Source organism: Lutra lutra, chromosome 8, assembly GCF_902655055.1.
Source record: "Lutra lutra chromosome 8, mLutLut1.2, whole genome shotgun sequence".
Taxonomy (NCBI): domain Eukaryota; kingdom Metazoa; phylum Chordata; class Mammalia; order Carnivora; family Mustelidae; genus Lutra; species Lutra lutra.
In genome coordinates this window covers 118,555,178-118,568,282 of record NC_062285.1, presented here as the reverse complement: position 1 = coordinate 118,568,282, position 13,105 = coordinate 118,555,178, and the positions used below count along the sequence as shown (strand labels likewise).

At 46.1% G+C, this 13,105-nt stretch overlaps 1 protein-coding gene across 2 annotated transcripts in view; it reads left to right on the top strand.

Annotated features, from left to right (window-relative positions):
• The window catches only part of TMCC3 (transmembrane and coiled-coil domain family 3), a 265,093-nt gene that overhangs the window by 192,547 nt on the left and 59,441 nt on the right, over window positions 1-13,105 (top strand). The window contains exon 1 of one of the 2 annotated variants that reach the window (XM_047740927.1): window positions 3,374-3,608. The exons of the other annotated variant lie outside the window; for it this stretch is intronic. Within the exon in view, the coding sequence (XP_047596883.1) occupies window positions 3,531-3,608 (78 nt within the window). The 5' untranslated portion in view covers window positions 3,374-3,530. Of the gene's footprint in view, window positions 1-3,373; window positions 3,609-13,105 lie in introns of those variants that run through there. 2 annotated transcript variants of the gene reach the window in all.

Below are 13,105 nucleotides of genomic sequence, written 5' to 3'. Positions count from 1 at the left end.
AGAGGAGGAAGCAGGCTCCCTGTTGATCAGAGAGCCCGACGTGGGGCTCGATCCCAGGACCCTGGGATCATGACCTGAGCCGAAGGCAGAGGCTTTAACCCACTGAGCCACCCAGGTGCCCCCAAAGTTTAAAAATTTTAATGTAGTCGCCTCTTTATGGTTTATGCTCTTCGTGACTTACTTCTGAGGACTTAAGATCATAGTGATATTATCCCATTTTCTTCTGGTAGTTTTAAAAGCTGTGCTTTTTCTGCTTCAGGTCTTTAATGTATCTGGTGTTGATTTTTGTGTATGCTGTGAGGTAGGGATTTTTTTTTTTTTTTCCCCAAGTGAAAAGGTAGAGCATGTCACTCTACTACTCCGTTTAAAGTTATCTAAATCCTTTTGTGTACCTCAGAATTAAAGTCAAAATTCTTAAAATGGCCTAAATAATTTTCCTGTATTATCAGACCTCTGAAATGTCTCTGACTTCATCTACTCTTTCCAGTGAATACCAGCCTCCCTGCCTTTTTTGGGGGGAACACTCCCAAAATGTTCCTGCTTTAGGGCCTTTGTACTTGCTGTTTCTTCTGTCTGAAATTTTCATTTATCTACATAACTGGCTCCCTTAATTCTCAGGTCGCTGCTCATATGTCACCTTATCCTCGAGGCCTTCTCTGGTCACCCTAGCTAAATTCACACACACACACACACACACACTCCATCTCTTTCTTTTCTGCTTTGGAAGGACTTGCCTGAAAAACTCTCTGGACCTAGTGTAGTTGTGTCTTCTACTGGGGGTTGGGAAGGTGGGGGCACGTCCAGGGGTGTTTTAAACTATTGATTTCATTTCTCGAATGGTGTTAGAACTGTATGGGGTTTTCTGTTTCTTCTAAAATTTTAATAAAGTTACCTTTATTTAAAAATACTTTTTAATTTTACTTTTTGAATAGTTAACATATGCACACAACTAAAGCATTCAAGTTTAAAAAGTATATAGAGTGAAAAATAAATCTCCCATTCCTTTCTTCTAGCTACCTAGGCAGGCATGTGGATTCCATTTCTTTTCTTTTCTTTTTTTTTTTTTTAAGATTTTATTTATTTGAGAGAGAGAGAGAATGAGAGGTCAGCGGGAGAAGCAGACTCCTGCCAAGCAGGGAGCTCGATGTGGGACTCGATTCTGGGACTCCGGGATCATGACCTGAGCCAAAGGCAGTCGCTTAACCAACTGAGCCACCCAGGAATTTTTTAAAAGATTTTATTTTTAACTACTCTCTATACCTGACATGGGGCTCAAACTTAACCCCAAGATTAAGCGTTACATGCTCTACTGATTAAGTGAGCCAGGCACCCCCAACCCAGGTTTAAATACAATAACACATGAACAAGGTCAGTTTGGTCCATGCACCTGCAGCAGCTGTTCTTTTCTCCTTTGATATTTGTCTGTCTGTGGGGATCTGCTCCAGTCAGAGTCTTCCCCAGTCTCAGCAGAGCCCATGTTTTTTAGATGAACGTAGACACCTATCTTTACAGTCCAGTAGCTTTTCTTTGGCTCGGTGGGGACACCCACTCCTTTATGTTACTTTTAGTTGCATCTGGAAATCCCTTGGGAATTTCTGCATGGTCAGTGGCTTTCTCTGACCTTATCAGAATGGCTCTTACTGCTTGCTCACTTAAGACTGTGACTCCCCTCCCCGAGAGTCAGGCTTGAGCTCCGGAGGGCTGCTCATGGGAATCATTTGTTCATCCACTGACAGGTATAAATGGAAGCACCTAGTATGTGGCCCCTCCTGCCAATAGTTTCTTGTCTCTTTCCCTCATTTCTTGTTTATCCTCTCAGAAAAATATGCTATGCATATGTCAAACATATACATATATTCTGTTTTTACATCAATGGTGGGATACTGTATGTGTTACTCTGCACATGACTTTTTTCTCTTAACCATGTGTGTTAGAGCTATCTCCGTAGCCATAAAGAGCTGCTTCATTCTCTTACAGTTACTTAATCATCTACTGAATGGATGGATCATATTTTACTTATTCAGTCTCCAGAAGGACAGTTAGGTGGTTCTCTAACCAGTGTCCTTTACACATCTTTAATCAGTGCTTCACATGGCTATCAGATAGTTGCCCTCCAGCTTCCATCCTCAGATTGTCATTTCCCCCATTTAGAAACCTCCAGGAGCTGCCCAGCACCCACAGAATAAGGCTGAACTCCCTCTTCTGGAAAGCAGAGCCAGGCAGCACGTGGTCTCCACCTACTTTTCCTCTTGTGTCCTCCTGTTCCTGAAGACACCCCCTAAACTGGCGCCCTGAAGTTTTCGGAAACCGGAAACCGACCTTTGGTTTTATGCTCAGTATTTTTCTTCTGCCTGCGAGACCCCCCCCCCACCACCCCTTTGAAGAGGAGGATAATATGCTCCCTTCCTTCTAGGCTTGTTACCTGGCCCTCTAACTCGAGTTCTCTTTGGAGCAGCTGCAACTACAGTATTTTTTTTTTAACTACAGTATTTTAACTCAGTATCCCACTAGTACATCCTTCATAATCAGACGAGGGTGTTCTGAATGTTGGCTTAGGTACCATATTTAATCGTTCACCAGTCCTTTGTTTTGTAGAATACAAAAAAAAATTTTTTTTTGAGGTGGGAGTGGGGAGGATAGGAGGAGCAGAGGGAAAGGGAGAGAATCCAGAACAGGCTCCACATCTAGTCTGTAGCCCCAGTGGGGGGCTTGATCTCACAACCCTGAGATCGTGACCTCAGTCGGACATGCTCAACCCACTGAGCCCCTAGATCCCAGATTACTTGTGGGCAGGGACTGTTCATTGGAAATAGAGAATTCTAAAATAGAACAATATATATTGACTTCCAAGTATCAATCACGTAAAAGTGAGCCAGATATACAAAATTAAAATACATAACTCCATAGACCTTTGTTTAGATGGAAATGGGCTCTGTGCTCAGCAGGATCCTAAGAAAAACACAGGCTTTAAAACAAACAAAATAACCCAAAAAAACTCTGGTCCCCGCCCCAGGGTGTGGCCCATAGTAGATGCCCAAGAAGTGCATATTGAATAAACAAAATAGCATAAAAGAAAGCATTTAAGGCAAGCCTCAACATCTTGCCAAAAATCCATCTTTTATCATAAACATACAAATAAGCTCACAAATAGAGTAGATGTCAGTCAAATTTTGAGGAAAACGAAGCCAGCGTGGGAGAGTGCGGATTCAAGTTTCAGCAAGGGAGCGAGGGAGAGAAGTTGAACCTGGGGCAGGGTCTAGGGCCCCGGCGCGGGGGCGGGCACGGAGAGGCGGGGAGAGGGGAAGGAGGAGGAGACTCTGGCGTCCCTGCCCCGCCTCCCCCACCCCGGTCCCCACCCCCACCCCCAGCGGCGGCGGCGCAGGGCAGCAGCGCGGGTGTCGGCAACAGCTGCAGCAGCCCGCGCCGCCCCCTCGACCGCGGCTCCCAGGGCGAGCCTGAGCACGGTCGGCGGCTCGCGGCGCGGCGCGGCGGCCGGAGGAGACGGGAAAGTTGCCGGGGCGAGCGCCGACATGCCGGGCAGCGACACGGCGCTCACCGTGGACCGGACCTACTCCGACCCGGGCCGGCACCACCGCTGCAAGAGCCGGGTGAGAGGCGTGGGCGGGGCGGCGGTGGGGCGCCGGGCCGAGGGGCGAGGCCGGGGGGGCTTTGGCTCCGGTGTTCGCCAACTCTCGCTCCCCGCCTCTCGCCGCCTGCCTCCCTCCCTCCCCGGCTGCCACGGGTTTGCGCCGCGGGGGCTGGGAATGGGGGGCTCCGGAGCCCGGGTCGGGGTTGGGGGCCGAGCGGAGCCCGGCCCGCCGGACCCCGCCCTCCGCCGCCGCCGGCTCCCCGCGCGCCTGCCGGACCCGCGCGCCCGGTGTCCCCGACGGCCCGCGCTCCGCCACCCTCCGCCAGGGAGCGCCCGCCGCGCGGTGCCGGGACGCGAGGGAACCCCGCCGGCCGCGGCCCGGGTGGGACGGCACGCTCGCCCTCCCGACCTCCCGTGCTGCCCGCGCCTCCCCAGCCCTCGGGCTTTCGGGCGCGGGGCGGCGGCGGACCGGCTTCCCGGTGTCGCGCGGCGGCTGCCCCGGCTCTGCCCGAGCGAAAAGTCAGCCTTCGCGCTTGCAGCCCGGGAGTTCCCGGCCGTGCCGAGCGGGCGCCCTCTCCATTGTTTGCAGTGTAATTTGCTGTTGCTGATTTTGGCTGTGGGCGAAAATAGCTCTTCAGAACAAGCAGCAGAGACGAACCCTGTAGTGCTTCAAAATGAAGACAGGAGGCCGCAGCTTGGGCGCTGGTCCCTCCCGGGAGCGGAGGCCCCCGCCGGCTGGGGGGTCCCTTTGCCTTCTGCGCTCTTCAGTCCCTTGGCCGACTGAAGCGCCTTTGCCAAACAGCACGTCCTCCACCTGATACTTGTCTGGCAAAGCTACCTGAAGGTGCTCTTTGCTAACCACTCACTTGTTGGAGATCTCAGCATTTGCGTGTCAGCCTCCCGGTGTAAAGTTCACAGCTAGGGTTTTGCGAGAATTCTGGTCTGCCATCTCCCAAGATCCAGAGGCCACTGAATGGGAAAAGTGGCACGAGTGACAAATGCAGCTCAGCGCCTAGTGCGGCATTTGGGAGTTTAATCATAATTTGGAGAACTAATCAATTTTCCCAGAGGTGAAGTAACTAGGCCCTGTTTCCCTTTTTCCTTTAGTATCTGTTAACTGAGTTAACGGAGTGGTTTAAATTTTTACAGATTAAACTTATTTGGTGGAGTTACTGCACCCCTCCACTCTTCCCTACTCCCGGAAAGAATTCTTTTTCACACTTTTTTAAAATGACGTATTGTTGACCCACAATATTATATTTAGTTTCAAGTGTGCAGAATAGTGATTCCACAAATATGTACATTATAGAATGCTCACCATGATAAGTTTGCCGTTTTTTTTTATAAGTTTCATAACAGTTTGTTATGAAAATAACCATAAACCCTTGGAAGAAAGCACTGGTGAAAGATCTTTGGTTATCTACAGTTAGAAATTTGGGGAAGGATGACTGGTTAACACAGAGTTAAGGAGGAAGCAAGGTGAAGCTCGTTTTCTAACGCATTTGTAATTGGAGGAGTCTATTAATGTTGCCGTTGACAGAAGAAATTTCAGACTTGAAAAAAGTGTGGAAGCTTGGTTTCTCTTGTCACAACTGTGATAATCTTTGTGTAAACAGGATTAGTAATCTTTGAGGGACGGGTGGCTCACTGTGAGCTCATTTAAGTGATTTGGCGAGACTCACAGAACTTTGCAGAAGTCAGTCTTCATAATCTATGAAATGGTAGTGATAGAGTTCATACTTCAGTTACCTGGGTGGCAAGTGGCAAAGCAAACACATAATTTATCTGTAGCTTTAGTTTGTCTCTGCTGGTTCGCCTGATGTTCCATTTCTGCATCTCCCTTTTCTATGATACAGATGTACCATAATCTTATGTGAAGGGAGTTGTTTATTTTCTTTAAAATTCTACTGACGATTTTACACATACTACCTTATTTTGTTAGAATTGAAATACCTGATTTTGGGGAGCGGGGGAGATGGAGAGAGAGCACCTTAAGCAGGCTTCACATCCATCGTGGAGCCCGACCTGGGGCTGGGTCTCACCACCTGCGATCATGACCTGAGCTGAAATCAAGAGTCGGACGCTAACCACTGAGCTGCCCATGTGCCCCGAGACACCTGATTTTTTAAAATAGACTGTGTTTTAAACCCAGGTTAGACTCTTTATGTACTGATTATTCTAAGTTAGTTTATTGGGTAAATGCAATCTCATGAGGACTAGATAATCTCAGATCCGAGGCGTAGAACTTTAGTGGACAGTGACAGCATGTCTTCTAGCAGCAATGCTGAGATCCCTCTTTACACTTCTTGACTGTCTGCTTTTAGGGTTTTACTGTTCAGATGGCAGGGAATGGAACTGGAGGAAATTTTGTAAACTCATAACTTTCCTCAAGGGAGGCCGATGTAATTTTGAGTCTGTCCTTGAGGCTTCCCTTCCGTGCTATAATGAAGGGAAACTACCAACAATTTTTCCTATGCAGAAAGTATTTCTGCTTTCAGATGATTCTACCTCCTGTTTTGTGGAACTGTTTTAGATTTAGCTATAAAGATGTGCTTTTTTCTACACTGAGAAAACATGTGATATAGAAGGAGAACATCAGGCAGTATTAGGATTTAATTTCTTTTTTTTTTTTTTTAAGATTTTATTTATTTATTTGACAGAGATCACAAGTAGGCAGAGAGGCAGGCAGAGAGAGAGAGAGGAGGAAGTAGGCTCCCTTCTGAGCAGGCAGCCCAATTTGGGGCTCCATCCCAGGACCCTGAGATCATGACCTGAGCTGAAGGCAGAGGCTTTAACCCACTGAGCCACCCAGGCGCCCCTAGGGTTTAATTTCTTTCTTTTTTTTTTTTTTTAAATTTTTATTTATTTATTTGACAGAGATCACAAGTAGGCAGAGAGGCAGGCAGAGAGAGAGAGAGAAGCAGGCTCCCTGCTGAGCAGAGAGCCTGATGTGGGACTCGATCCCAGGACCCTGAGATCATGATCTGAGCCGAAGGCAGCGGCTTAACCCACTGAGCCACCCAGGTGCCCAGGGTTTAATTTCTTGATGTCACTGTCCCTTTGGCAATAAACCATCTAGTATAGGATTATAAAAGGACCCTCTTGTGGGCTCACCTAAAAATACTCTGATGAGAACTAAAGATGCATTGGATGAGTTGAGTTCACCTTTCAGAGACACACAGTTTCCTTGAAGGAAGGGGCTAAGACTCCAAGAGGTCAAGTTCTTGGTTACTGAGTGGTCATTTTTTTTTTTTTCTTTTTTTTTTTTTTATTAATTTTTTTATTTTTTCAGCATAACAGTATTCATTATTTTTGCACCACACCCAGTGCTCCATGCAATCCGTGCCCTCTACAATACCCACCACCTGGTGCCCCCAACCTCCCACCCCCCACCCCTTCAAAATTCTCAGATCGTTTTTCAGAGTCCATAGTCTCTCATGGTTCACCTCCCCTTCCAATTTCCCTCAACTCCCTTCTCCTCTCCATCTCCCCTTGTCCTCCATGCTATTTGTTATGCTCCACAAATAAGTGAAACCATATGATAATTGACTCTCTCTGCTTGACTTATTTCCTGAGTGGTCATTTTTTAAGTTCGAAATTGATACCTGGTTGCGATAACAGGAAAAATACATCTCTCTTGCTGATTTTGGTTAAGCCTTTGAGACTAGAATAATAATGAGGCAGTGTACTATTTTAACGTTGCAGGAGTCTATTTTTATAGCCAGGTGGATTAACCTAGATTTCCTCCCCTTGGTGAAAATGTAATATAACTAATGAATTCTGTGATCATCTCTAAGTTGACAAGTCAGGATCATTCACATTTTTAAACTTCATCAGGGTAAAACTCAGAAATGGTGCATGTTAACTCGACACACAGAATAATATGCCCAACTTTACAAGGAAAAGCACGCAGAGTTTGAATCCGACTTTAAAGCCTGCAGGCAGTCCACTTCCTATATATTAACTGGTTTTTATTAATTATGTGTGAATCGAATTTCTGTTAGTTCCAATTTTAAATGTTCTAGAATGGCACCTTCAGCCACTTGTGGATAGTGGTCAGCAGCTGGGGCTCTTGCATCAAGTGACTTGGATCATATTCTGGCCCTTCCCATTTCCTAGCCGAGGGAGCACTAGCCAAGCTCGAATCCCCTGAGGCACCAGTTCCCCGTCTGTAACAGAGGTGATAATATTCTCTACTTCTGGGAGAGATCATGAGTCTTAAAGAAGAGAGCATTTGTTTAAAACAAACAAACAAACAAACCCCAAAACCAAAAAACAGTTGTGTGCTCTCGAGGTTAGATGTTTTTATCCCTGGGTAAGGTGAATACTTTTTTTCTTATTCTGTGGGTACCACTGCTAATCAGAATCACTAGTCATCCTGAGCGTTGACCTTCTTCCCATCTCTCATCTGTCGGCCATTTCATTGGGTCTCTCTTGAACTTTTCTCTGGAATTGGTTCTTTCCTCCCTTTGGCTCCCAGTCATCTCCTACTTTATTTTAGCCACTTATGACCCCCTGGAATTGATCATGGTACGCTAGCTTCCTCATTCCTCTCCGATTTTGTCAACCCTTATCCATCCTGCCCGCAAGGACCGGAGTATTCCGCCTAGAGAGCCACTTTCATTATGCTAGCTCCCGAAGACAGATCCTGCACGAGTGCCCTTATGGACTCCATGATCAGTCTGAGTCTCAGTTTTCAAGAACTCAGTAGATGGTAGCTGTTTTTGTTACCACCCTATAGGAAGTGGTCATAAGCTTGAGAATGGGAAGTCTGCTAATTTTGTGAACAGAATAGACTTTTTTGGGGCATTTTTTAGCATTTTGTCCCTCCTCTGTCATATGTTCCTTATCACATTGACTAAACAGTATTTGCATTTGTCACTTACCTGTTTATAAACTGTAGACACTGGCACTTTGAGAACAGGAGGTTTCATTCATTCAGTGAATACTTGCTGAGCACCTTCCCGTAAGCTAGCGGCTACCTTAGGCTTCAGGAGTGTAACGGTGAATGCAGCAGGCAGCCTGCTGTCTCTGGAAGCTTAATATCTGGTGATTGTGCTTTATTTACACTTGTGGCCCAGAACTCCCCTCCTATTTTATAGGAGGAAATGGTAATAAGTACAGAGGTCTCTAACATCTGAAGTAAAACCTGTGTTGGGCATAGTGGCTACCTGTAGCTCATCATTAGGTGTTCTGTGGTTTGGAAATAGACCTTGAATTACATGACGAGTAATGGCCAACAGCAGTCAAGGGGAAGAGGATGTCATAGCCCTTCTCAGAGTGGAAATGGCTGGGCAGTGATGTAGTAAGTTCATGATCGCCTGCTCACTTCCAGGGCAAGCACAAGAGTGAGTGGGCACAGACTTCTGTCCTGGGGGCCCCTGACCTGCTGGAGGGCTGTGTGAGTACACTTCTGATCAGTGATCGGTTTTAGTGTAAGGAGTTCATTAAAAGCTTGGTGAATAATGATGAGTGTCTCTAGTCTGATTTTTCTTAAATTGCGGCTGGATGGATTGATGGGGTGTGTGTATTTTGAGCTATGCTTTGCCATGGGCTCACCGGCTCTCCCTTCAGAGGAGAACAAACTGCCAGCACACCCGCTTGTCACATCCGGGCTGAATACCAAGACAGCTGCTACCAAGTTGGATCTAAGATGTGTTTCGCTTCAGTCCCAGGGCCTGAATTTCCAGGGCTGCTCTTAAGGTCAGAAATCATCCTGATCTTTCTGGATGGAAATTGCCCATGTCTTGACTTGGGACAGGCTGCCGCTTTCAGCCCTGCTGTTTCTTTTCTGTGTTTTTATGTTTTTAGTGGAGGGGGCTGGTTGAGAGAGAAGGGAGAGAACCATGAATCACTATACCGTGAATCAGAACGAGGACTTCACATGCCTTGGAAAAGGAGTACCAGGATGTATGATCTGAGCATGAGCCAACTGCTTCCGCTACTTGGGGAGAAGGGGTTGCTGCTTGAAGGAGAACAGCTTATCTGTTGAGTATTTCTCCAGAAGGAGGCAAACAGAAGAATGCAGAAACAGTCTTAACAGCCAACGTGCTAATTCCTTACTGTACCCCAGGCACAATACTAAGCTCTTCGGATGCACGATCTCCTTAATCCTCATCATATCCTATTTGCAGCTGGATTTTTACAGATGAGGAAGTTGAGGCCCGGGCAGTTTATTTGTCCAAGGTCCTGTGGCTATTAGGAAATGGTCGAGCTAGGATCTGGTGAACCCAGATCTAGCTGCAGAACTTGCCTTTTACCCACTTCGCTGGCTTCTACCTCTGAGATGAATCCTGGAGAGCAGCTCAGTCTTTCGGAAACCCGTTGAGGGCTGGAGCACGGGTGTGGTCGGCTTCTGCGGGGTGCCCGGCCACACTGTGGGTTCGGGATTCTTCCCATACAGAGCTTTGCCAGTCCTTTGTATATCGTCTTATGTGCCCAGGAAACCTTTGACGAATGAATGGCTTAGAGTGATGATTTATGAAGTTTTTATAATGCCTATGATACAAGATTGTTGCCACTAAATTTGAAGAAGTCTTAAAGGCTGTTAAATAAGCTCATGATTTAAGAACATCAGTAAAGAACCATCTTCCCGCCTGGTATTTGGTCTCCAGAGCATGAACACTTGAAAGACACAACAAGGCTGGTTCTTCCTTGTGACAGTCAAGTCACAGTCTGGCCACAGCAGATCTCCCAGTAGGACTTCAGCTTCCCTGGACTGAGGACATGTGTTCAATATGTGGGGCAGAGTGCTGGAAAGTAGATTCAAGGGTTTTAACACGTTAGAACTGAAACAGGAATGTAGACATAACTCCAGACCATCCCATCTGTAGAAGAGTGACATCCAGCCAGGCTGTAACCAGTGAAATGAGCTAACTAATACTGGCTGGCCAGGACTAACCATTATGCCAGCTTCTGTTTTAAAAGAGAATTCCTTAACAGAACACAGTCTTAAATATTTTCAGATACCAAGCTAATTGCTAAGTTATATGGAATACATATATCAAAATTTAAATAGAACGAGAATTTGAAGTTATTTGCAATAGAGAATTGATGGACAGATTTTAAATTTTGTGAGTTTTCTAGGTGGGGAAAAAAATGAATTTGAGTGATTTAGTGTTAGGCCATCATCCTTATGAGTTTGTTGGCAGATTTTTGATGGGACTAGATGGGAAGAGGGGGTGACATTTCCTGTATCAGACTGCTTAGCTACAGAAGCTCTGATGCCACTAGTAAAGATGATCTTTTCTGATTTTATTGTTGGTTTTTTTTTCCCCAGAATAAAGTTTTACAAAACGAGTTCATCTTTGTCTTTACCTTCTACCTGTTGGGATTGGATATTGGGCAAAAATGTGTGCCAGATACATAAGTCATGGAGTGCATTACACACACACACACACATACACACACGAACTTAGAATTCAGACCTAGTGTTTGTTGCCTCTGAATCTTTCCATTCCTGTGAGACTCTCATTGAGGGCATCTTCCAGCACCAAGTGTTTTCTGCATATGTAATTTTCATGCAACATACCAGAAACATCATCTGGTTCTTAGCCGTGCAAACAAACGTCTGCCCCAGTGGTAGTGGGAGGACAGGGATAGGGTCCACTAGCACGTTCAGTGCCAGTCTGCAGTGAAGGGCCTCCCTGAGGGAAACTGAACTCTGCCTTCCACGGCCCAGGAGTAAGGTGGCTTTAGCACATAATAAAGGGCATCTCATTCTCTCAGATTCCCCCCACCCCCAGCCTGGAGCCTAGAATACTTGCCCTGTCCAGCATGTTCCCAAACCAGATGCCTGGGAAGCTCTCAGGCCCCCCTTCCCCGGCTTACCCACCACATCCCCTGGGTTTCCTTCTCAACCACCAGCATCACTTTCTTAGTTTTCTTCTGGATTTGAAGACAATGAAGGGTTAAGAGTATGGACTCTGGAGTCAGACTTGATCGTCCACTTCTCCACCTACCTGCCCTGCGAACAAGCGTGAGAAGTGTGAGGAAACCCATTGTTCTGATGTTGAGTCACTCGTGCGCCCCAGAGTTCCCCAAACTCCAGTCATTCCCACACCTACGCACAGCTTCCTTGCACCTGTACAACGATTTACTTAATATTTCCAAAACCATTCACTCCTTCAAACTTAAATTTATTTTTAAAGTACTGATGTTCCTCTTGTAGTTAATATTGGCTGAGCCCCTGAGGGCTTACAGTACAAGATGGCGAAGAGGAGCCCTTGCTGGAGATCAGTAGAGCTGTTAGCTCTGAACAGAGACTTTCCCGAGAATCACCTGGATGGCCTTGTGGGTGGTTTTCAAGGGAATCGTTGGCTCACGGTGATTCTGTGTTACTGCTTTCGCTTTATGTCACCAAAAATAATTCAGAATTGTTTTGGAAAACACTGGGTGTTTGTATTGTATCATCTCTCATCTTTTTAGAAATACTTCTTTTAGACCCACGACTTAGAAGATGCTTGGAAATATTTTTCTTCATGGATTATGAAAATTTGAGTGTGTGGAGATGAACAGAAGCCCACTCTGGTGATTTGAAGGCAGCCTTGTCCGAGTGGGACTGCTTGGAAGAAGTTAGAAAAAGGGGGAATTGTACGTGTTCCGGGCCGGAGCTCCCGTCTTCTGATGACCTGAGAGAAACCGAGGCCATGGAAGGCCTTGGGCTAAAGTGCAACACCAGAAAATAAGGACTCCTGGAATTTCAGGCAGGGACAGAAGGTGGGTGGAAAAGAAATTTCAGCTCTGTGTTCTGAAGTAAACTTGAATTTAATTAAGATGTGTATGTAGGCTTGTTGTAAGGAAATTAAATGGTAACTTGAGCTGCAGCCTTCCACAGAAACTTGAGATCGGTGCTTGTCCAAAAATAAAGTATGCCCTTGGTGAAAGCTACGCTTTAGCACCTCAACACGTTTACTCCAGTATGTGCAACTGTGCTTTGGGGCCAATGGTCCCTTTTTACCATCTTTGTGAAGAGACTGTGATAATCCAGAAGGCGTGGAACTCGGTTTCAGACAGTCAGTGGTATACTATTTTAATCTCACTAATTGGAGCAGGTGGCCTCTATTTGAGACTGAATCTCTCGTTGGCATAGATTCTAATTTATCTGAAAATCCGAGGCCCATTCAGCAAGAGCTGTTCGGGCTGTGTATTGGCATCAGGCGAAGTGCTTGAAAGCTTCAACCATTAAAAGCACAGAAGGCTGAGAGGAAGATCGAAGAAATGGAGCTTAATGGTTTGCTGCTTTGATTCAACTCTTCACCGTTGGGTGTAGAGCTAGTCGGGAACATGGTGGAGTGAAGCCTGTCCAAGTGCTTGAGAAGGCTACTTACAAGTATTTCTCCAGCTGAAGACGGCATCTGAAGTATCTCCTTTGAATCCATCCCACAAGATGGCAGGGTTGAGGAGGACTTCACGCAAACCTTGTGTTTTTTTGTTTTGTTTTGTTTTGTTTTAAAGATTTTATTTATCTGACAGAGAGAGACCAGAGGCAGGCAGAGAGAGAGGAGGAAGCAGGCT